Source organism: Dothidotthia symphoricarpi, assembly GCF_010015815.1.
Source record: "Dothidotthia symphoricarpi CBS 119687 unplaced genomic scaffold P153scaffold_16, whole genome shotgun sequence".
Taxonomy (NCBI): Eukaryota; Fungi; Ascomycota; class Dothideomycetes; order Pleosporales; family Dothidotthiaceae; genus Dothidotthia; species Dothidotthia symphoricarpi.
The window spans coordinates 469,908-492,780 of NW_022985023.1; the positions used below are offsets into that span (position 1 = coordinate 469,908).

A 22,873-nucleotide genomic window follows, 5' to 3' on the forward strand; every position below is an offset into this window, starting at 1 on the left:
CGCTGTCGAGCTCTCGAGATCTGTTAGTATGACTCCCTATTTTCTCTCTTTTCATTTGAATATACCCCTTCGACGGCTAGCCACCGTATGTTTTTCAGCCTTGTTCTTCTGCCTACGAGTCTTCTTCTCAAATGGAATGTCAAATGGGAAGGTTCTTTGGACGTGGAGGATACATGATGGGTGGAAAGCATGGTGCTGGTGTGTCTTTTTCTTCTTTTCTATGATCTTCGAGGGAAAAGGTGGATGGGCTCTGGGTCACTTATTGGAGACTGGTCAATTTTCGGATTTTACTTCACGACCGATACTCTACTTGTGATGGATGGACGGTATCAAACCTTTAAACTCCTTTCTCTGCTATGCATTTACTATGGTGATGACTCGTGAGTGTTCTTGTCGTCTGACAATAGTCTATGTGCACTGCAGATGTATCGTTCTGTAGGCACTTCATAGTTGCTACATGGAGTTTGTTCAGTATCACGAAACATACCAACTACCTCAAGATTAGCTGTGGTCAGTATGACACCTTGTATTAGCGAAACTTCAGGGGAATGTTTCGCCTGTTGCACATACATCCCCTCACGTCGTACTAAAAGAGATACGGCACGGTGTTCATTTATCTGATATGGTGTTTATATTTGAATCCGAACAAGAACTACCATGTCCCTTCATGCCAGCTGCCTAAAGCAGTGAAATTTATATACAGTGTCATGGCTACTACAAAGCCATACTTGAGCACTCAAGCATACATGCTGTGTTCCATAATCCATAAACTAGCACAAACCTCTTTTTCCCGCGTCCGTGTGATAAGTAGGCACGACGTCCACGTGGAAAATGCCGTCATGGGGTGTTGGCAGGTGCGCTTCCGCCGAGATAAAACTTTTGGTGTAGATGCGACAGGAGGTAGTTGGCGCTTAGTCCAGATAACTGTGCCATAAACCCATCTAGGGAGGTAGCATGGATCCTTGGGGGTATATGCAGATGCAAAAAAAGCATAAACATTGTAACTGAGTTAAGCAAATAGAATACACAATCGGGTTTGCAAGTCTGTGTTTATAACACAGTTCGTGCGACTTGTCAGCCCAGATGAATTGACCATATCAGAGTAAGCGCGAGTAGTCTCGAGATATTCTCGATTGAATGCCGTGACAAGTCTCAGGTTGGAGCCGTGTTGAAGTTCAAAAAGTGTGTCGAGTCATCCAGGTTCAGGTTACCATGCGCAATGAAATCGGGGAAAGCGTCGTGTTCGTTGATCGCCGAAGTTTCGAGGGGAACGCCGTTATGACCACCATGTGTGAGGCAGCCAACACACTCACAGCCATCACCACATTGGCAGGTACCCGTGGCGTCGCTGCAGCTGGGCAGGACCATCTGGTTCCAGAAAAACGAAGAGGGTGACAATGTATCGGTTTCTTCCTCGTTGCCGTCATTTGAACTCTTCGCAACAGGGGTCGCTAGTGATTCCTCCGCCTTTAGGACAAGCTGAGCATTGGCCGAAGCTGGTATCCGGTTTGACGTGTTTGCGTGAAGGAACTGAGTTTCAGGCGCGGATATAGTCGAAATCGAGGATTGTTGCCAAGGCTCAGAAACTGGTAATGGAGCGCTCGATATTGTTGACAAGTTCATGCTTGCCTGAAAGGCCATCTGTGCTGAAAAAGGTGCCTGAAGATTTTGAGGAAGCTGGTTGAAGGCCATGGGTTGACCAGCTTTAGCTCCGATCCTGGCTTGGTGAGGGTAGGCAGGTACGTCGTACAGAGGTGGCGCCATAGTCCCAAACCCGCCGGTATACTGGAACTGAGCCATAAGCCGTACGTATTCCATCATAGTAGCGTTGTTGGGATGGGCTGCACATCCGAAGCAGCTACATGATTCGCCGCAATGACAATTGTGTTCAGGAGCGTGCTGGCCCATATGCTGCTCGGGAACAAGCTGGAGTATAGGACCATGTATTGTGGGACTCATTGACATCGAAGGTGGTTGCTGATATGCTGCCGCTGCATGGTTGTATATTGGTGCGCCAAGACCGAACGGGTATGATGGTTGTGCAGATGTTTGTTGTGGAAAGCCTTGAAACTGTGGATTCTGGAATTGAGGTTGTAGCTGAAATTGAAATTGTTGCCCAAACTGCTGAGTGCTGCTAGGTTGACCAGTGACGGCCACGTTCGCTTGAGATTTCGAACCACCACAACAAGACTTGACTGGCGCTGGCGCTGGCTGTTGCTTGGGTTTGCTGCCACAACACCCTCCTTTTGCAACGGGCTGCTGTACAGGCTTCGGCTTACAACAACTAGAAACACTCTCTTTTTGAGCAGGGAGTAGGCGAGGAGTAGAGCTTGCACTGGATGGAGGTGATGCTTCGATACTGTTGCTCATGTCGGTTGGTGTCTGAGTGAGCGATGAAGTATCGGTCTCGGTGTCTTGACTGGCTTTCATGGCTCTCTCCAGAGACAAAGGGTTGATCGCAGTAGATTTTCTTCTATTCTTCTCGATTCGACTGTTGCCAGCAACAGGTGCAGTCGCCGGCGATGCGCGCTCTGACGGACAAGCGCATTCTGAGGACTTTGGGATGGTGTAGTTGATGACAATACGCTCGCAGCTACACGATCCACTAGGATGCGGACAGCTGCTCAATGGCCGACCAGGTTTTCGAACCTCGACGAGCACTCGATCCCTGTGGTCGCATTTTGAAGAGCGATGTCCTCGGATGCATGGGCCGCTGTATGAACGTCAGTAGATGCATCATGAAAGATTGCATTGTTTCGAACAATATGCGAGCAAAATATCGCTACGTTCCGTCAAGCGTCGATAACTCAAGATGTCACTTCCACATTGTTTCAATCAATCCAACTAAGCGAGCGCCTGTTGACGGATTCGCTGATGAAATATCTTGATGTTTGTATCATGACTACGGACATGATTCCAGAATTTGAAGAAGAGATGAACATGGTGTAGGTCGGTGAGAATTGAACTGAGAGAAACGTACCAAGCGACCTTCTTGCGTTCTCCATTTACTTCGGCCCACATGTTGCGGGGCTAAGACGACAACAGCGAAACTTGCTCAATCCGCAGCAACTCGACCAGTACCGGCCGACCGTGTAATTGTTACAAGTAAGCAGGGTTGGTGGCGGAGGTGAGCGTGTGTTCGAGCTCGCGGCGCACAGCGCACGTGAAAAGGAATGCGGAGGGGCTCGGTGGCGTGTCCCGTGTCCCACTATATTGGCGATGTACCCCAGGCGAACGACGTGGTCGTACGGCGAAGCGATCGACTGGGCTCGAATATGGCCTGTTGTAACAGTCCGGGGGCAAAAGTAGAGCTTGCTCGGACCAGGTCGGGCTTGTGCAAGGCGCAAAGGGTCCAGTTCCCGTGTGGCTGAAGGTCTTGATACTGGAAACTTGGCCTCGATTACCCTGATGGTTACGTGTGATAGACGCAAGTAAGTGGTAGTCGCCGGAAGCACGTGAGTAGGGGGCCAGCCCACGCGAACAGGTCGGGCTGTTCTTCTGTTGTGTTGACACCTCGCAAGTTGAACAGAACCGAGTCGGTCGGGTGCTGTAGCCCGCAGAAGGATCGATTGGTAATATCTCTGCTTGGTGAATCGTGATACCCGCCCATAAGCTCTTCCGTGAGTTTCGTTAGCGTTGAGCAAGTTTGACCGTAAACAGCTTAGGGTGTATGAAAATAGGCTAGGGTGTTTGGAAACGGCTTTTGGGTAAGAGAAGTGTATTGAGGGAGAAGAGCACTCAAGATATAAGAAGCGTGAAGCGCCGGAAATATTAAGAAACAAGGAGCGCGGTCTGGCAAGCGTGTCTGATACTCGACCACGGAAGGCCCCTGCGCTACGCGACGACAGTCTGTTTAGCGGAGCGCGTGGAGACTTCGCGGAGTCAACAGAAGTCCAGTTAGGTGCGCGATGCTACAGTCCCAGAGGCCAACAAGAAGGTTTTGATGGTCAACGACAGCGACTGACGTTTTTGTTCCAACGTTCATCTGGGAAGGCTAGGCAGCGGCGAAACAGTCGTCAGTCAGCGGTCCGTCCCTCCCTGTTGTCAGCAGGGCTAGATATTCTCAACGGCCCTTAGAGATGCAAGCAGTTGCAAAGCAACTTGAGCCTGCTCATGTAGTCTCATGCGAGTGCTAAACAAGATTCTTCCGGGGCGAATGTTCACGAACTGTTGCTGCTGCACTTCGTTAGGATGATAGACACGTGACGTGATTGGTGCACAGGCCAAGTGGCTAAAAGTGGCTGATTGTGGCTCGCCCAAAATCTGCAACACCTGCCAAGCCACCATCTTCGTCACAACTTACCTTTCGCGATGGTTTCAGAGGCTGACGAGGGTGGCTTGGACCTCTTTCAGGAGCCTGCTGATTACTACGAACCAGAAAAACAGGCAACCAGTGCTTCTCACCAGCTGCTTTCTGGAAAGCAACTCAACGTGCGGTTGGTTGGGCATAATCCATTGTGGGTAAGAACCAATTCATCCCAGATATCAAGGAAAAGCAAGGACCATTTCTTCGTCATGTGTTTTTCTTAGCATGTTCTGGAAGGCTTTGAAAGGCTGTTCTCTTGTCGACTCCACGTTTTCACTGTAATCTTTCTGGTTTCGACGGTGTCACGGGGGGTTCGACACGGAAACTGACGTGGCTAGGGACATTTTCTATGGAACGCAGGACGAACAATATCGGCATATCTGGAAGAGAAATCAGAAGAACTCGTAAACGGCAAGACGGTACTCGAACTTGGCGCTGGGGCTGGACTTCCCAGCCTCGTCTGTGCTCTAAATGGAGCCTCTCAAGTGGTGGTAACGGATTATCCTGATGCTGAGCTGATTGAAAATTTACGGTACAACATCGATCACTGTGATCTGCTACCCCAACCTCGAACCATTGTTGCTGAGGTCAGTGAACTTGCTCACCGCATACAACGTCACTGACTGTAGCCCAGGGTTATCTGTGGGGGGCACCTGTTGAGGAGCTAATGAAGCATCTATCAAACGAGAAAGGATTTGACACACTCATATTGGCGGATCTTCTGTTCAACCATTCTGAGCACGAAAAGCTGGTCAAGACTGTGCAGCTTACTCTAAAGAAGTCAGCTGCCTCGAGAGCCTACGTCTTCTTCACACCATATCGCCCATGGCTTCTTGAGAAAGACTTGGCATTCTTTGATCTAGCTCGAGAATCGGGCTTCACTGTCACCAAGACATTCGAGAAGATCATGGACAAGGTTATGTTCGAGGAAGATCCAGGTGTGAGTCGATTTGAAACTGTTTAATTCCAGTGACGAGCTGACTTTCTTCAGGATGAGCTTCTTCGTCGTACGGTCTATGGTTATGAGCTTAGTTGGACAAGCTGAAACCTTCAACAAGACCTATACTTCCGTGGACGATATATCGCTACGAGGGGAGTCGAGTCAGACCCGAGTCGGATGTCTTCGATGCTTGCTTCGACTGGGCGTATCAGCATAATTTGCAGACTCTTCGAATGATTGGCTTAGGGGGAAACACGGATTCCCACGCTCCCATCCTCGTTTCCAAAGCAGCACTCAGAACTGAGCGATACGTCCACAAAAGCGGTTCAATTCCAGAGAAGACAAAACAAACCCAGAAAAATACTTTTGCTGTCGTGTTTCTACCCATCGCTGAGGACTATGTGACGGCACTACAGTTTTAAGCAGTTGAAACCTTTGTTGAACAGCCTCATTCCACAATGGTCCTATCAATATAAGAGACAACTTTCCATAATGCGTTCCCCTTCTTACAATCTTCATATCCCGCTCATCAAGCAATTCTTCCACAACCTGCACATCAAATTATTTAGTCTGAGTACTGCAGAAGTCATGAAGAGGTCGCACATGGAAGACCACATTGTAACTGTGCAAGTCTGTAGTAGACACACCCATAACCATGAACATGTTGCTTCCATCTCAAGAAGCTCGCTTAAACAGCATGCACCTGATGTAGTCCATCTGATCACACAACCCTCGCACACTGACAACCCGCGGCTTCAGCTCCATCTACCATCTCTCGAGCACGCGCACGACATCGAGATCCCTGCCCTACAAAAACTGTTTGAAACTTGGGCACAGCATTCGTCATATCAGATCCTAGACGAAGCAGCTCTCACATTCCCGACTTTCAGCGACAGTGTTCTCCTATACCGCGCGCTGCAACTTCTCCGTAGTCCGCTAGCTGTGGGCATGCAAGTCCAGCTCCTCCATCGGACTCGTACTGAACCACTGGATGAGGTTGACGTGCAATGTGTCTGGTGGGCGTTCAAGCACACGCCGGAGTGGAGTGTGTGGCTGCATGCTCTTATGGGCAATATTGCGGGCTTTGATTTGCTTGACAAGCAGCCTACTGGTGGGTACATTCGCCACTTCATGGAAACGGAGTTGCTGCTGTTGACTACTACCGAGCGTGACGATATTCATTCCATGTACAAATGGCATGCGCGGTTGGCCCGGCGGTCTACTCATCATATACCGTACTGGCGTCGAATGTTTTGCTGGCTGTTTGGTTAGATGCGACCTAGCTGATCTCTCGAACACGAGTCAAGATATCCTCGAGACTATCTTGTCCGTAATAGTACTGATAAAAATTAACGTGTAATCTTCTTTTAACTTTTTCTTATTCATCGTTACTCATAGATTTCCAGAAGACATTTTTCCTCCTCGAGTTTATCTCGGAAAATGTTCACTTCTTGCTGTTTCTTCAAAGTACTGCTTTCGAGTTAGGACTATTGAAGTCCGCACTGTTTTTGGGCGTGCGAGAGGAATTATCGCAATTAAGGGGGAAAGTATATTAAATCACTATTCATTTCTCTTCCTCTGTCGTGTGTCGAACGTTGTAAAACACACACTGTGTCCGCTATCGTTTCTAGAGCTCTCTGTTCGGATATCTGTATTGACCAAAAAGACGACCCTCGCTCATAAACTAAGGAGACAGGAAGCCCTTTGTTGAAAGGCACAAACATCACATTTTCAAATCAGCAGAAGAGGTAATATAGACCACAACAACCCAGACTCGCTTTATTTAGCTATGACACTCCGTCAACGGAATAGCCCCACCCCCTCCCGACTAAATACAACAACGAATAAGTTCTAAAGAGGGTATAAGTGAGAAAAAACAACAAACAAGCATCATTAAATCCACCAAGAAACCCGCCTATACCATTATCCCCCCGATCGTCCGCCTACCAACCACCAACCAATCCCCGCCAAAAACTGTTACTCTCCACAACATGTCTACTCGAGGTCAGGCTTGCCGAGAATACCGCGAGCCATGTGGCGCTTGCGGAGGTTGTACTCAACCGCGCGCTTCTTAGCCGAAGTCGACTGCGTGAAGGCGGCGGAGCCACCAAACGGACCAGCAAGCGCGGAGTTCTGCATGCGGACGACGCAGACGTTGGTCGCGCCGCCGGCTGTGCCCGTGCAAGTCATACCGGCGGGCATTTGCACCTATGTGTGTTAGCTATTGTGTGGTGGGGGAATTGGAGATGGTGAGAGCATACCTTGACGGGGAAGTCCATGACAGAAGCGGCAGATAGACCGCCGATGCCGATGCCAGGCACGTTCTGGGTCACGGTCGCGTCCTGGAAGGCGGCTGGGTCTGTGCCGGCGGAGGTAGGGTCGATCTGGGCGGTGAGGGGGCCTGCGCCGTCTTGGTTGACTTGGTGGAAGGTCATCGTGATTGTGCCGTCGTCAGCTGTGGTGGGAAGACCGGAAGAGGCTCCAGAGCCTGCTGCCGCGGCGACGCCCTTCTCGGTCGTACCCTTGGCTGTCTTGGTTCCGGCGGCCGCGCCTCCAGCAGCGCCGGCACCACCACCAGCACCGCCGGTGAGGGCGTCGAGCAGACCACGCTTGGTTGCAGCGGCACCGGCTTTGCCAGCGGAAGCCTTGCCAGCAGCAGCTCCTGCAGTAGTGGCCCCACCAGTAGTAGCTCCTGCAGCAGTCGCTCCTCCAGCGGCAGCTCCTCCAGCACCAGCTCCTCCAGCACCAGCTCCTCCAGCACCACCCATGAAGGTAGCAATAGCTGCAGCGGCATCAACCGCGCCTCCACCCTGCGTACGGCCAAGTGCGGAAGCCTTGCCACCCATCTCCCGAGTGCGGATGATGGAAGTATCCGCCTCAGAGCCGCAGCCGGGGGAAGCGCAGTCACGAGGAGTGCCATCTGCGACTGAGGAGTTGTCAGAACCATGAATGATGAGAAAACTGGAAGGTACTTACCGGAAAGACCAGGCATGACTACACCGTTGGCACCAGTGACCTGAGTGATGACACCGTGGGCCTGGACGGTGGCGGTAAGAGCCGCAACGAAGGCAAGAGAGTAACGCATCTTGATGGTAGAGTGTTGGAAGGGGGTGGGATGATTAAAAGTTGGTTGGGTAGTTGATTGATAGTGAAGGATTGAAGTTGAGCGAGAAAATAAGATATAATAGAATAGAACAAGCGACCAGCGCAAGAAAAGTAATTAGCGAAGAGAGAATGGGAAAGCGAGTCTGAACTGTTGATTGTGATGATTTTCCCACAGAGGAGAACGACATGCCTTATATACTGCATTTCATACCACTACAACACCCTCCCCCCCACCAAAGCTTAGCTAAACTAAGCTTCCCTGGCGCAAGGGTGCCGCACCTCCAAACGCTGGGAGCCATCTGCGGCAGCTTCAGCCGTGCAGATCCCGGTGTCCAAACATGAAGATGGCGATGGAAACCAGCCGTGATACTAGAAGCACGGACTCGGCGGGAAAGACTGAGACGATACTGGTCGAGCGATCACCCCGAGGGAGCCAGTATACCCGGACCTGCTGGATCATGCGCTACGGGACGATCTCCTCAGAGTCCCGAATGAGGAAGTTGCTGGCCGGAAATGGGAGATGTGTATTGTGTTATCGGAAGAGTACTTTCGTGTTTGGCATTCGAGGAAGAAGAGACAGATAAGTGTGTCATGATCTACGGGTTTGCTTCAACTTGACTTGGCGATCCTAAACAGCGAGTCTTGAGTAGTCAAGTGCTCGATGGTATAGAAATAGTGCGTTATAGTCGACATTGCGAGGCCGCGAGGATGACATCATGTACATTCTGATTTGCATCAGGCGACAAAGATCATTTTCCAGTTCGTGGGCTGTACACAACACTGCTTCTTCCGCGGCTCAAGCTGGAACTGGTGGTATGAAGATCGATGTCAGGGTTTCAGTCGCGGGGCGTGAAACTATATGGGTTAGAAGCGGTTGTGGCTTAGCGCTTTGGAGGTCCTGTTTCAGAAGCTCCAAAACCTCCAAACAGCTTCAACAACAGCCATGATACATCTTGCTAGAACCATCTTGCGACATTGCGATATGGTAATCGTGCGAAACTTGGAAATCGGACGTCAGATCAAGTCGCGCCAATCTTGAACCACGGAGCACAATGTGGCATCCGAACCGAGGCGGTACATTCTTCCCTCCTCAAGACTGGTTTCAAAGATTCCGACACGCCTCAAGAAGTAGCGAACAAGTCTCCAACGACCTTCCATTGATTCACCGCGATCTGCATGACAATGATCTGCGACAGCATCATTGCCTAGGACCTGTTGCAGACACAGAAAATAGCCGCCCAGTTCTCCAACTCAGGCGAATCCCCATCACTCTTCAACCTGTCACGGGAAGAGCATTATGTTCTACACACCCTCCTTCCCACCCACACCTCCTTCAACCCATCTCTTGAACTCCCTAACCTCTTTGATCCACACATACCGCACGCAAATTTCCTGTATCTCAAAATACAGCACTTGCGCACCAACCAACTCCTTCCGAATCAAGTTTCTGACAAAGAGCAAAAGCAGCTTCACGGCACGGCTCTGCGCCTCGCGACCATGATCGACAACCTCTCCCGCTGAGCCTTGCACAACTGGGCCTGAGCCTGGAGGACGTCCCATTTGTTCGATGGAACGCAGCGAGTGCTGTATGTAGGACGTTATGACAGGCTCGGGGTCGATGGACTTTTCTTCGAGAGCGTGGTCGACGAGGAGGGTAGTCAAGAAGTCGAGGTAAGAAAGTTCGAGAGGGAGATGTGTGATCTCCAGGACTGTGGGTACAGGCGCGGTCTGCAGCTTCTCAAGGATGTCCTGCTTCCACTGCTGGAAGTCGTTCAGTCGAGGACTGCCATACGTCTCGGACGGCGTTGGCGCGGCCGTCGAGGGTGGCGTGGGCAGAGTCTCGTGGCCATCAGGCGTGGCTTCAGGTTCAAGTATGCCCTCTTCGACCAGCATACGTAGAAAGGGGGCTATGTCGAATGGCTGTGAGTCGAGATAGACTTGTGTAGGCGTCCTCACAAAGGCGTTGTACAAGTCCCTCGGCGACGTCCCACAAAACTCGCTCGAATCCTCGTGACGGTTGGCTCGGTGGAGCATTGCCTTGATCAATCCCACCCTAGTCAGGAACATCATCTCCGTCGTTATTCCAGGCTCTGTAGCGTGTGCGCGCCCCCGCGCAGCACTCGACGCCGCCCATGGCAAAAGGGCATCCACCCAGTGCGTCAAGAACGGATTGTGCCTCAGCGGCGTGTTCTCGTTCAGGCGCCAAAGCCGGAGCTCACAGTTGACCAGTAACGCCAGTGTGTTCCAGCTCGGCGCCTCTCTACTCGTTGCCTCGATTGTGTCGAGTGTGTTCTTGATTCTCATACTCTCGTCGAAGCCACTTTCGAGGCCGTCTTCAACGCCATATGGTGAAGTTCGCTGTTGCAAACGGGTTTCTTGGAGATCTTGCTCTGCCACGGAATATTTCTGGTCTGGGTTGCAAAGGACCAGCGTTTCTGCAGGCACCAGCTGGGCGTGCATGTTCATATTTGCTGGTATTTATATCGCGCCTTTCGACTCGAGCGATAGTGATGGTCAGGGTAGGGTATGCTGCGGTGGGAGAAAGACATGTGTGCGGGCCGACGAGATGTCGCAATCTTGAAGCTACGAAGGCGCGTTGAACTCTGAGGTGGAACGCGCACGCCAAGCATCGTACCTGCCCAACTATGACGCACAATTGTGAAAAGTGTAAAGAATGGTGCAAATGAGAAGTGATCGTTAAAGTTTGATATTGATTGCTGTTTCGCTCGCTAATACACGCCAAATCTCCACTCGAAGACAAATATGTCCCAAGAGAACCAAGACGCCATCATGAAGTGGTAGTCATTAACAAAGCCAAAGCCAAGACGACACTCCTCCAACCAAAAACCTCCAAAACATCAAAACTATTCGATGCTAGACATACGCCAGTGGGATGTATCGGTGATGACGGTGATTGAGGAGGTCGCAAGCTCGACGTTGGCGAAAGAAAAAGTATGGGTATTATGAAGTCATCGTCGAAATGTCGCGCCGTCGTGATTATGTTGCGACATTATTCGTTGTTGCGCGCAGCCTCTAAAACTTGAGGATAATGTACAAGGCGTGGATGATACCCTGGGCGTTGTCAGTAATCTTGCTTTGTGTAATGATGATCCGGTGGAACTCACGGGAATGTAACCCAAGACGGTCAACAGGATGTTGATGAAGAAATCGGCACCGCATCCACGCTCGAGGAAGACACCGAGAGGAGGAAGGAAGATGGCAAGGATGATCTTGAGGATGTCGCTGTACACGTGTTAGCATTGTATACTGGTAAGATTCGAGCGTTGTTTGTGGACATACCTAGCGGTGAAAGCCATGGCGAAGGTATTGCTTTGGGGTTGGTAGCTGAGGTGGTTGGTTGGTTGATGGGCTTAGAAGTCGTTTGAGAGTTCGAAGAAGTGTGATGTATGTTTGTGACTTGTGAGTACGGGGGAGACACAGCGCATATTTAAGGCAAGAACCCATGACCAACGAAACATGGAATTCAGGCATGACGTAGCCAAAAGCACCGGCGCCGCGTATCCGAACAGGCGCCACAAATAAACCAACACCAAGCCTGCTCGCCCCATTGCGGCCAGACCGTCGCAGCCACATGCCGAGCCAGCCTCCGAGACTTTCGTGGGGAACGCGCACGCAGCACGTAACCGTTGACGAGTGGTTGGAGGCTGAGCTGCTTCCTGTATGCTTGGAAATCCTGGAGCGAGGCTGTCTTCGCGCTCGGCGTTAGCTGCCGCCGACCAATCCGCAAGATGACGCCACGTTTTGTGGCGCATACGTCAACCAAACGCTGTTCGTGATGAATGATGTCAAGTCTCGGCGGCAGGTTTTATTCCTCGATGGCTATCCGGTCGATCCGGCTGGATTGAAGAGATATCGGGAACCATGTAAATTGCAGAATGACACAAAACGTGCCCTGGAGGCGTTAGCCTACATTTACGATACACGCAGCTGGAGACTGCTCCCTCGAGGGGCTGAGTATCCAAGAAAACAATCTTGAAACCCCGGGAATAGTCAATAATGTGCGGAATTTGAAGGTATGCAAGTTCGTCCCCGGAAGAACCCGTGTACTGGATTTGTTGTGATTTTCGTGCAGACGCCGGCATCAATTAGCGGGTGACTTTGCATATCATTGCATGCAAATCTCTTAGGAAATTGTCATTTTGAGTACCTCATTAACCAGTCTCTAGCGCGGCAGAGAAAGCGGGAAATAAGCTAATGGTGAGACGCGACAACGAACAGGCCAAAGAACACCAAAATATTGTAAAAAAATCCGTTGTTAGATAGATTCAAAAAGGACTGGCACTCTATCAGCTTAAGCATGTAATATTTTGACGTTATTTGTCCTGTTTGTGTATATAATGGGGGGAGCGTCAGTGTACCCTATTGCTACCTTATTTCCCACTTTCTCTGCCTCGCTAGAGCCAGTGTTGGAAATCTGCCTCGTTCCATTTCCGTATCAACAGGTGGTACATGGCGCATACTTCAACCAAACACCACAAGATCTCATCTCACAATTCCAAAACGTCAAAACTTCCTTCAACACGCAGCTCACTAACACGCAACAGACGAACAAAAACCAAAAACACTCAAACATCCATTCATTCATTCGAATCAAGCCCGGTCTAGATATATCTACTGCTGCGCCTGCTTCTGCAAATCAACCTCCACCCCCCTCTGCCTCGCCTTCCCCTCATCATGCTGCCTCAGCGCCTCCCTCCTCTGCGCCTCATTCCCCGTCAGTCCCGCCACAGCCCCCCCAACCGTCCCCCCAACACGATCCCCAAACCCCTTCCCCAAATCGCTCAACTGTCCCTGCGCCTCCTGCTCCTTGCCCGCCCGATTCTGCTGAATCCCTTCTTGCTTGAGGCCCTCTGCGCCGGCAAACCCACCTAGCGCCTCTTTCGCAGCGCCGACGTTCTGGTTCCAGGACCCGGCTGTGCGGTCCGAGTCGTCTTTTGCTACGCCCCCCGAGCCCGAGACGGTGAAGGGACCGGCTTTGGCGGCGGAGTGGGATAGTGTGTGTTCGGCGGAGGCGTTGGCTTTGCGGGTTTCGCCTTGGGACTGTGGGGGGGTTAGTATGGATGGCTAGGTTGGATAGGAAGAGGGGAGAAGACGGACTTTGTCGGCGGTGCTGCCTGTGAGGGAGCCGAGCGCGCTTTGTACGGCGCCGGTGGCTTGGTCTACGTACGACGAGAGGGTCGAGGTTTGGTCCTTGTTGGTAGACATGGTTGTTCGGTATGTGTCTTTCGTAGGGGTAGTTTTGAGTTGATGTTGATTGATTGTTTGAAACTTGGGTATAAGAATTTCAAAGTACTTGTTAATGAGATCTCAAATCACGGTCGCTGCGAGGGTTTATATGTGTATATCGCGAACTGCGTTCATGTGAAAGATGACGTCAACCCCGCCCCACCTCACGATCCTGACACGGCGCGTGCAACATGTCTCTCCCAAGATTTCGCAACCAAGAGTACCCAGTAACTGAGTGGGGATCTTCACAGAAGTGGCGTCATCGCACACGCGCGTAGTCTTGCCTGCTCTACGATTCTCGCTGATTCTGGAAACTTGGACGCGTGTTGATGCATAGGGTCAACTGACCTTGTATCTGATACAACTTGTATGTTGACTATGATGCAATGCCCTGAGCAAGTAGCCTGAAGTTATTGAAATTAATCCACTCTTTTTGGTATCTAGTAACGCGTGTTTGCAATCCTCTACCGTGAACGCCCATACCCCAAAGAATCCCACAAAGCCACCGCCAAACCATCAACAACCATCCTAGACACACTATTCACGTCTATCCAGAAGTAAAAGGTAGTCTTTCTACCAGTGGCAGATCTGTATTCATATTAGTTTTCCGAAAAAGATCTCATAAACAAGGGTAGGAGAGAAGCAACTTACACCACCCTCACTATCATCCATACTCCAAGTCCCCGCAAGCCCCACAATCTCCACATCTCCATTCAGGCTCTCCTTCACCTTACCCAATCTCGCAACACCCTCGCCAAAACCTGCATTAGTTCCCATCTCCGCTGGTCCATTGTTAAGCAACCGCCGCGCCCAGGCATCGATAGCCGGTTCCCCAGTCTCGTCCCGGGCCTGCTTCAGGAAAGGGATCAAAGCGGTACCACCCGTGCCACGGAGCTTCTTACTACCGCCGGATTGCAGTGTGTTTGCGATGTTGACGCGTTGGGTTGCTGCTTGTTTCGGCGACAGCGAGCGGGAGGAGCGATTCTCTCGGGACTTGATGATGATGTAGCGGGATACTAACTGGATGTGCTTGTCGCGGAAGGTCCGGAGCATGGCTAGGCAGGCATCGTATGCGGTTGTCAGGCTGCGATCGCTTTTGTTCGCGGTGACGAAGTCTCGGATGTTGGATACGTCCTCCATGTGCTCGAGGAAGCGGCGGTGAGGGCCGGGCATGTACTGCCGCATGTCGACGATGAAGTTGTGTTGGGGGGCCGAGACAGACGCGCTCCCGGGGTTAGAACTGTCCGTTTGCTTTGCGCCAGTTGGGCGATGTTCGACGCCCAGGACGATGTCGAAGAACTGGATGATGGAGCTTTGCGCATTGCTGCCTCCGCTGAACTGAACGTAGGGCTGCTCGCCAGTGCCATCGTCGAAGATGACTCCATTCGGAAGACCGGCGTCTGTCATGTTCTTGCTACCTGCGAGAAATGGCCGGATGCGGTGGTAGAAGACGTGGGGATCGCAACTCTCATACATGCGTTCGAGAAGGGTACCAAGCTCATCCAGTCTCTCTGCGAAAGATCGGAGACACATCGCGACCGTGGTACTGTCGTTCCGCCTAGCTGCCGCAATAGCCTCCAACATCATCGGAACGATTGGCCCGGCTCTGGCCTCAATAGCTACCGAGACCAAGAAGAACCAGGATTCATCCAGGGAGCCGGTAAAAGTCATGTGAGTCGCGAGATTGTCCAAAGTGTCCATTGGCTCTCCACTGAACAGGGGTCGCCAATTCCACAAACAGACGCCTGCATACGTTGCCACAGGGGGAAGTTCCAGATGCTGGCATATCTTGAGAAACGGGATCGAAATGGGCGGTGGTACGATCTGTATCAACAATCAGCCTTTATTCACATTCAGGATTCGAGCAGTCGAGCCTTACATCGGCCGGTCTATCACCTCCCCAAACATACGCGTGCACGATGAATCCAAGCACCGAGTAAGCCCGACGCCATTCAGCTTCTGTGAGGAGGAAATCGGTCGATAGCACTGGCAGCGCTTCAACTATCCGACGTAGTCGCTTGGTGAGGATCAGGCTCTGGAAATTGCGCACAACGGTCTCCCAAGGCTGGTAGTACGCATCAGGCAGGACGTCAAGAGGAATCTCAGCGGGAAGGAATCCGTTCTCCGGAGAGACATCGTAGTCGGCCAGTCGCGGAAGTGGCGGAAGCATTATGGAAGAAGTGTAGGTGTTGATGTTGAGTATCGGCAGGCAGAACAAGAAGTAGAGGTAAGAAGTCAGGAAATATTGTAGGGAACCCGTCGCGTGATATTCCCACCGTCGCGGTCTCGGAGCCCCTTCAACAAAACCCAACGTCACTGCGCTACTACCCGATTGAATTACGAGTGCTCGAATCCGAGACACGCGCGCGTCATGTAAAGAGACCAAATCAGCCGGTGAGAGTTTCAGGAAAAGCGATCGGTATAGGTAAAGGTTTCGTACTCGACAGGGCTGAACAAGGCAAAAAAAAATATAGTAATCAGGTGTAGTGGGGGGGAACTTTTCTCAGCCGTGTGGGAAATCAGGCTCCGGGGGTTATCAAGGTGCCAAACCAAGAAACGTTGTGAATGACAAACCGAAGTAGGTAGGTAGGTACCCCAAGTACCTAGGCTGGAATAGTGGGCAGTGGCAATGACAGCAACGAGAACAATGAACAACGTCAGTACACAACGAAGGCGAGAGAAATGACCGTGAATCGCATTGTATAGTAGGACAGGACCTTCCATCTTCCCTAGATTATCCGCGGCCGCCACCGAAGTGCGGTGCGGCGGCGGCGGGCCCGCGAAAAAAGGAGAAAAATAGACCGAGGAAACCATCTCCCAAGCGTGTGGGACAGATTAGGTTGTTTGTGAAAATGAGGTGATTGATTTTGTGGAACATTATCAATCGGCTTAGTAGTGGGGAACCAGTTTAGGTGGTCGTCCCCCACAGTCGAGTGAGAGTTCGATGCGCCGTCGGGGCGGCAGGGATCAGGGTTCCTATTCAGGGTTCCTTCTAGGTCCTCGCTTGTGTGCCGGATGAACGGTGGGCTAACGTGATTTCTAGATACCCATCACGTGCGTCTGCTATTTCAATTTACTGGGTGCGGCTTCGCGAATGTAGTTTTGTTGTGGGTGGACAGAGGGGATTAACTGCTATGACTCCACACGCGAGCACGAGGTTTTTTCCACCTGCCCGTGAGCAGTATCAGCTCTGCACATTGACATCCGTCTATAGACCTAGAATAGTAAAAAAAAAACGCCACTTTATGTCCATCATCATCCATCACCCAAATATCCACGCTATCATCGCCTATCCAATACCCTCGACAGTAAAGATACGGGCAGCCCCAGACCGAGAACGTCGCGTGGCTGGAAGATGCTTTTCGGGTATAAATGTCGTTGATGATTTCAAAGCATGCGCGCCAAAACATGACAACTGACCCTTGCCCCCCCCTTCTCACGACCAAAAGAACTGCATTAAATATTGTAAGACTCATTGATATGCACACATAGTCATTTGTTATCATTCAAGATGTATTCATGGAGATTAACGCCCTTTCTGTGATATTGTTAGCACGTGACTATTGCACCGGCGGCATGGTTGGTATTAACTTACGAGACTGGCGATTGCCGCCGCCGAAGCCAGATCAGGCTTGCCCGAGACACTGCGTTGTGCGACTCGCGGGAGGCCGCTGGAGACGTTCAGCGGGGCTCCGTTCGCGGCACGTTTGACACCCGCTGCTCCGGGCTGTCCCTGGGCGGTCGAATGGCGACGCTGCGGAGCACCGGCTTTGACGGGTGAATTGCTCGGCAAACGTTCTCGGCTCGTGTTCACTGCGGCGTTATTTTTGAAGCTTGTCGTGGGAGGCTCCGGGAGAGGTCGCACGCGGGGTTGTGCTGGTGCTGTTTGCGACGAAGGCACTCGCTTGGCCGGCGATGGCGCACTTGCGTTGACTGGCTGTCTCTGCCTTGGAGTTCGGCGTATTCCAGTAACAAACTCGTGTTGCATAGCCTCGTCAGGCTTCATCCGCCGTTCAGGATCCCATCGGAGACAACGCGATATGAAGTCAAGGAAGGCTTCGTCGTCGCACTTAAGGGCCTGCTGTAATGTCTTCGAGCTCGGTCGGCGACGTCGTCCTTTCGTCGAGACTGTAACCCTCGGCTTTCCAAGAGAGTCGAAGAAAAGCTTCTTCCTGCTACTTTTCTCGATCAGGTGCTTCTCCGGAGGGCCGAAGATCTCCATGATGCAAGCAAGCTGTTCTTGCTCGTTCTCACCTGGGAAGATGGGATAGCCTGTGAGAAGCTCCGCAAGGATGCATCCCAAGCTCCACATGTCAATTGGCAAGCCGTAGCTCATACCCAAGATGACCTCAGGCGAACGGTAGAATCGCGACTGGATGTACGTGTAAACCTTCTCGTTCTCGAAACAGCTGGAACCAAAGTCGATAACCTTGATTTCCGAATGCAACGGGTGCGCGAGCAGAATGTTTTCAGGCTTCAAGTCGCAGTGGATAACGCGATGCCCTTTCAAGAGGACCAGCGAAGCAAGCATCTGCTTACAGAATCGACGGATGATACGGAGCGAGAAGCCTTTGAAGTCGTGAGCCTTGATGAATTCGTACAGATTCATGCCAAGAAGCTCGGTGGATATGCACAGATGGCCTCGGAAGTAGAAGCTTTGCGTGAAGTTGATCATGCTGTGTTTGTTTTCGGGATCCTGTGGGACTGTTAGCAATAGAATCAACGTCTCACATTAACAAGACTCACCCATTCGCGCAGCTTCTGCAGGATGTTGACCTCAACCAAAGCCTGCTGATGGAACCGCTTCTTGTTTCGGATGATCTTGATCGCGACAAGCCCTCCCGTCTTGTGGTCAACACATCGCACAACCTGTCCAAAGCTACCTTTGCCAAGAAGATCCACGACTTCGTACCGATAGGCAAGATGATCACCAAAAACGATATTGTAGTCGCCTCGATCATCGTCATACCCAAAGTTGGCAGTCTGCGCATTCAAGTCGCCGACATGCTTCTTCGCACCCTTTGTCCCACAGAAGTACACCTCCTTGTAATCGATGATCTCTCCCCGCTCGAAAATGTTCAAGCTAACCATCTGCAAGGCCTGCACTGGGGTGACACGTTCTTGAGGCTTCGCACGCTTGCGGAGCTCGTCCACATCGCGTGCGGCGTGCTCAAAGTCTTTCCGTTTAGAAGCGAGTTTCCTCATTTCTTCGTCCGCTATGGCCTCGTCCTTATCAAGGTTCGGGTCAAGGTTACGAGCCCTGAGCACATTGGAGGAACTCTTGGAGCCCAGTATTCGCTGCATTGGTGTCAATAGGGAGGAGCCCGATTTTGGCGCTGGCTGGCTTCGAGGTTGCTCATTATTGCTGGACGCCGTACGCGTGCTCGCAGTGCTGCCCGCAGTACCAGCACCCTTTCTTGGGCTGGGCTTTTCGACATCCGTTTCACTCGCGAGCGTCGCTGTGGATGTTTTGCGGCGTCCGAAGTCTAGAGATGGTCGAATGCGACTGGTGGCTGAAGTTGGGGTTGTGGTTGGGCTCGTAGCAGTTGGACCACTCGAGGTCACAGAGGCGGGTACTCGAGGTGGAGGCATATCGGCATGTTTTGGTGGCTGTGGTGCCAGTTCGTCAGATTTCTGAGAATCCTTCCGAGTGTGAGTACTGTTTGTAGGGTGGGATGCCGCCTTGGAAGACATCCCTCGTCGCCAACCTCCCAAACTGAGCTTACGCCTTAGCGACGAGCCGGAGGTAGGTGTTTCCGGTTCGGTCGAGGTAGACGTATGTACAGAGTCTGACGTGTCTTTCTTCTGCAACGGACGGGGCCCAGCAACCCTCGTACTCTGCAACTCCACATCCTTGTCGGCGAACTTGTGTTCATCGTTTGGTTGCCTGTTAAGGCGAGCAAATTCACCACTACCTTTGGGCAGTGAGTTCGAGGCGAAAGGAGTTGTGGCCTGGCGTCCAGGGTGGAGAGTAGGGATGGGCATGCTCTCCAATGTAGCCGTGTTGTCAAGCAAAGGTTTTGTGCCCCGCAGGTTGACAGCAGAACTGCTGCTGCGGAGTTGTTTACCAAACTCGTACTGATCCTGGGCAGCGGTCTTGGAGAAGAAAGTGGCTTTCGAGGCCGTCATAGGTGTGCTGGGTGTCTTGTTGACTGCACGCTTTGGTGGGGGCGTCACATTACGATGGTCAACCTCAGCAGAGGGAGCCGGGAAAGACGACATGCGATTGTTGAGTGGCGTGCCAAGCGGCAGCAAATTCAGTGGTGGAAGTCTGATGGGTTGGAGGTTTTTCTTGGTCGAATGTTGCGCTGCAGGAGCTCTGTCAGGCTCGGAACCAGAACCCACGGTCAAGCCCCTCCTGTGCCTGATCGACCCTGTACTCCTCTGCGAGGTGTTCATGTTCGCAGGATCAGGACCGGGACCCACGGATTCAGCGCTCTGGCTCGCAGCAGCGTTGGCGTTCGTGTAGACGGCAGGTTCTTGTGAAGGTAGTGGAGGCACACCCATCTTCGACGACGGCGTTGTGAATGTGAAGCTGGAGCGTTCGGGGTCCTTTGGCGATTCGTAGGCTTTGGGGATGGCTGGCACAGGGGGCACATCCTCTTCCTCGCCAGCCGCTGAACTGTGGACGTTCCTCTGTTTTGGTGTGGGCAGTCGCGAGCTAGACAGTGTAGGATTCGCACGTAATGGTAGGTTCGAGCCACCGACTTTCAGGGAGTTGAGGCTGGAGCTAGAGGACTGTGAGACGCCAGAAGCATAGGACTTGCGGTTTTGTTCGGGCGTCGCGCAGGTCGACGACGGTGTGACGCTGCTGGGGAAGACGATGGCTGGCGACTGGCTGAAGGAGCGCTCTTCCGGCGGGAACTCGCCCTGCGGAGTGGGCGGACCGACCGGGCCCCCTGGAGGCTTCGTCCCTGGGTTCATGGACAGCCTCCTGAGCCTTCGAGCGTCGGTGGGGCTGATGGTCCTCGCGCCAAGGCCAGAGAGATGCGGCAGGGTGGACTGCCGCTTGCTCGACGAAGACGAGGGCGTATGGCTGCGCTGTGCAGGGGGCTTGCCCGGCGAGCGAGCTTGGTTGTAGGGCATCGCGGCCTGGTCTGGCGTCATGGACGCGGCGGTCAGGTGCCCAGAGTACTGCCTGGCGGGCGAGTGGAACGACTTTGCTTTGGCGGAGCGTGTGGTGTTCGCGTATGCGGGGAGGGCAGCGGTGCTGTTGGCGTTGGCAGCGAGGGCCTCACGCCGACTGCCTGCGCCCACAGACGGGGCTCGGCCAACGCGCGTCTGGATGTTGTCGCCGTTCAGCCTGGGCATCTCGTGGCGGCTCTCGAAGCTGCCCGTCGGCATGGTGCCAGGGCCAACGCTCTTCCGCGGCGCGCGTGCAGCAGGATTGGGCGGCGGCGGCTGGGCGGGAAAGTGGCTCTGGCGCCGTGAGCGGATGGCCATGTTGGTGGCTGGCGGCGGCGGCATGGCCGTGGGGTCGGGCGGCGCAGAGCTGGCAGCAGGTGGGTGTGGATGTCGCTGGGCAGACTGGCTGAAGCGGCGCATCAGCGAGTTGCTGCGTGCCGGGCGCGACTCGGCCGAGGCAGCGGTGAAGGGGGCCATGGGCGAGGGGTGGGCGGGGGCAGGCACGGCGCTCGTGAAGCCGCCGGGCACGGGGAAGTCGCTCAGGGTGGGCTCGTAGGCGAGGCTGTTGGCGAAGTCGTCGAAGTTGACCGAGGGCACAAAGTCGCTCTCGCCGCTGCGTTCGCTGCCCGGGGCCGTCGAGGGAGCAGCGTGGGCGTGGGCGGGGGCCGGCTGGGCGTGCTGGACGAAGCTGAAGCGCGGGTTCGCGGTGCGCGTCGGCGTCGTCGCGGCCTCGTTCGTCGCCGTGGGAAGGAAGGAGCGGCCGTCGAGGGCAGCGGCGCTGGTCCCACTCGCGATGCTGAGCACGTTCCAAGGTCAGCCTGCGTGTCGCGCCCCGAACCGCCGTCGTGCTTCCTCGCCGTCACCGCCACCTACCTTTGCTTGGAGAAGTCGAGCGGGCGCTCCCTGGGTCCTAGAGGTGCCTTGGCCCGGCCGCGTAGTGGTGACTTGGTGTCGCCGGCAGGCGGTGGGCGTATCGTTGACAGGGCGTTGGAGGCACCCGTCTTGCGCAGCCGGCTGCCATTGTCGCCCGTCTTCTGGAATTTGTGCACGCGGCCCTCTGTGCCAGGTGCTGTTAGCATGCTGGCCGGCGGAGCGGTATGCTGCTGCAATGTACCTGAGGACCCGCTTGAATCGGATCGGATGGGCACGTCGGACGAGTCCATGGTCAGCATCGACACTGTTGACAGCACGGCTCTATCCGTCATAGTGGTTCAAAACAGCGAGGGCCCGGCTCCAAGCGTCGAGCTTGGGTTGACCTGAGGGTTATGCGGACATTGTGAAAAGGTCCGAGTCAGGGTGGAATTGGATCGCCGGCACAAGATATGTCCAGCAGGCGCCTTGACTCTCGCACGACGAGGAGAAGCGTGTTGGGACGACGTCAACGGTGCTGGACAGGGACAAGACGCAGACACAAAGGGATGGTGGTCGTAATAGAGAGAGTATCTAGCCTTGCCTAGCAAAGCTACGAGACGTTGTCCACTAACACCCCTGGCTCCGTGTGGACCTTTGAATCTTCTGCCCGCTCGAGCCTCGTCCAAACCGTCGACACGTCCCCCAGGGAACCGATGCACGCCCGTCTGCAACAGTCGCAGCAATCTGCAGAATGCAGTCGCAGGCACACTCGATGCGTGACCTCGTCGACAGTACAGTTGGGCGCGCATGGCGGGCCGTAGACAGGCATCCTTAGCCTGCACAGCGCGGCGGCACATTCAACCTCCCTATCCCAGCACGGCTTCCAGCAGGAGCATTCCTGGCTTGCAGCCATGGACCCTTTTGTGTCGCTTTGCACCGACGGCACTCGGCTTGTTGGCGCATGGACACGCTCACGTCTATGAACAGATGCAACTCCACACTCTTATTTCCAACCTTCTCCACACGCTGTCTCACAAGTAGTCCTGCCCTGATGCAAGTACCTGCCTCTATACAAGCATGACGTGCATCGCCCAGCAGCCACCAGGACGCCCAGCTCTGTCGCGTCTGCTGCCCTGTATCACCTGTCTGTTCCTCGAGGAACAGGGGAGTTCGCGTAACTGAAGGGTTCAATTGGGCTTGTGCTTGGCGCGCTAGTCCGTGAAAAGGAAGCGTGGTTTACACTTGCACATGCGTCATGTGTGCACTCGTTGCCTCAAGTTTCGAGCACTCTCTCAAAC

At 53.2% G+C, this 22,873-nt stretch overlaps 10 protein-coding genes across 10 annotated transcripts; 2 read left to right on the top strand and 8 right to left on the bottom strand.

Moving 5' to 3' along the window:
- Positions 1 to 1,152: 1,152 nt before the first annotated feature.
- Positions 1,153 to 3,021, bottom strand: P153DRAFT_296908 (uncharacterized protein; the record flags this gene model as incomplete). Its single annotated transcript, XM_033664121.1, has 2 exons — positions 1,153 to 2,593; positions 2,981 to 3,021. The coding sequence occupies 2 exons, from the start codon at positions 3,019 to 3,021 to the stop codon at positions 1,153 to 1,155; spliced, it is 1,482 nt and encodes a 493-aa protein (XP_033521240.1).
- Positions 3,022 to 4,311: 1,290 nt separating this feature from the next.
- P153DRAFT_407148 (uncharacterized protein) lies at positions 4,312 to 5,545 on the top strand (the record flags this gene model as incomplete). Its single annotated transcript, XM_033672039.1, has 4 exons — positions 4,312 to 4,461; positions 4,645 to 4,893; positions 4,941 to 5,246; positions 5,298 to 5,545. 4 exons carry the CDS (start codon positions 4,312 to 4,314, stop codon positions 5,349 to 5,351), a joined length of 759 nt encoding a protein of 252 aa, XP_033521241.1. The 3' UTR covers positions 5,352 to 5,545.
- A 289-nt stretch (positions 5,546 to 5,834) lies between these two features.
- On the top strand, positions 5,835 to 6,518 carry P153DRAFT_296927 (uncharacterized protein; the record flags this gene model as incomplete). Its single annotated transcript, XM_033664123.1, has 1 exon — positions 5,835 to 6,518. The coding sequence occupies one exon, from the start codon at positions 5,835 to 5,837 to the stop codon at positions 6,516 to 6,518; it is 684 nt and encodes a 227-aa protein (XP_033521242.1).
- A 723-nt stretch (positions 6,519 to 7,241) lies between these two features.
- Positions 7,242 to 8,331, bottom strand: P153DRAFT_359191 (uncharacterized protein; the record flags this gene model as incomplete). The annotated part of the gene is made up of 3 exons (XM_033666850.1): positions 7,242 to 7,454; positions 7,508 to 8,172; positions 8,223 to 8,331. The coding sequence occupies 3 exons, from the start codon at positions 8,329 to 8,331 to the stop codon at positions 7,242 to 7,244; spliced, it is 987 nt and encodes a 328-aa protein (XP_033521243.1).
- A 1,355-nt stretch (positions 8,332 to 9,686) lies between these two features.
- Positions 9,687 to 10,682, bottom strand: P153DRAFT_263925 (uncharacterized protein; the record flags this gene model as incomplete). Its single annotated transcript, XM_033662850.1, has 1 exon — positions 9,687 to 10,682. A coding segment is annotated over one exon (996 nt), but the record flags the coding sequence as incomplete, so codon positions are not given.
- Positions 10,683 to 11,042: 360 nt separating this feature from the next.
- Positions 11,043 to 11,959, bottom strand: P153DRAFT_368890 (UPF0057-domain-containing protein). Its single transcript, XM_033668637.1, has 3 exons — positions 11,652 to 11,959; positions 11,477 to 11,594; positions 11,043 to 11,423 (listed from the first exon to the last, which is right to left on the bottom strand). The coding sequence occupies exons 1-3, from the start codon at positions 11,666 to 11,668 to the stop codon at positions 11,385 to 11,387; spliced, it is 174 nt and encodes a 57-aa protein (XP_033521245.1). The 5' UTR covers positions 11,669 to 11,959; the 3' UTR covers positions 11,043 to 11,384.
- A 1,024-nt stretch (positions 11,960 to 12,983) lies between these two features.
- Positions 12,984 to 13,577, bottom strand: P153DRAFT_296627 (uncharacterized protein; the record flags this gene model as incomplete). The annotated part of the gene is made up of 2 exons (XM_033664098.1): positions 12,984 to 13,412; positions 13,470 to 13,577. The coding sequence occupies 2 exons, from the start codon at positions 13,575 to 13,577 to the stop codon at positions 12,984 to 12,986; spliced, it is 537 nt and encodes a 178-aa protein (XP_033521246.1).
- A 568-nt stretch (positions 13,578 to 14,145) lies between these two features.
- Positions 14,146 to 15,768, bottom strand: P153DRAFT_377801 (indoleamine 2,3-dioxygenase-like protein; the record flags this gene model as incomplete). The annotated part of the gene is made up of 3 exons (XM_033669755.1): positions 14,146 to 14,186; positions 14,261 to 15,422; positions 15,478 to 15,768. 3 exons carry the CDS (start codon positions 15,766 to 15,768, stop codon positions 14,146 to 14,148), a joined length of 1,494 nt encoding a protein of 497 aa, XP_033521247.1.
- Positions 15,769 to 16,568: 800 nt separating this feature from the next.
- On the bottom strand, positions 16,569 to 17,146 carry P153DRAFT_71626 (uncharacterized protein). Its single transcript, XM_033673362.1, has one exon. The coding sequence runs from the start codon at positions 17,102 to 17,104 to the stop codon at positions 16,724 to 16,726; it is 381 nt and encodes a 126-aa protein (XP_033521248.1). The 5' UTR covers positions 17,105 to 17,146; the 3' UTR covers positions 16,569 to 16,723.
- Positions 16,697 to 21,363, bottom strand: P153DRAFT_321649 (uncharacterized protein). The gene is made up of 3 exons (XM_033665150.1): positions 18,345 to 21,363; positions 17,194 to 18,294; positions 16,697 to 17,136 (listed from the first exon to the last, which is right to left on the bottom strand). Exons 1-3 carry the CDS (start codon positions 21,198 to 21,200, stop codon positions 17,125 to 17,127), a joined length of 3,969 nt encoding a protein of 1,322 aa, XP_033521249.1. The 5' UTR covers positions 21,201 to 21,363; the 3' UTR covers positions 16,697 to 17,124.
- Positions 21,364 to 22,873: the final 1,510 nt, after the last annotated feature.

Bases quoted from the DNA above. Each gene is read 5' to 3' on its own strand.
- P153DRAFT_368890 (XM_033668637.1), bottom strand. The intron at 11,424-11,476 runs GTGAGTTCCACC...GACAACGCCCAG, and splicing joins CCGTCTTGGGTTACATTCCC to GGTATCATCCACGCCTTGTA.
- P153DRAFT_71626 (XM_033673362.1), bottom strand. From the start codon at position 17,104: ATGATAACAAATGACTATGTGTGCATATCAATGAGTCTTACAATATTT.
- P153DRAFT_321649 (XM_033665150.1), bottom strand. From the start codon at position 21,200: ATGGCCCCCTTCACCGCTGCCTCGGCCGAGTCGCGCCCGGCACGCAGC. The intron at 18,295-18,344 runs GTGAGTCTTGTT...ACAGTCCCACAG, and splicing joins TGCAGAAGCTGCGCGAATGG to GATCCCGAAAACAAACACAG.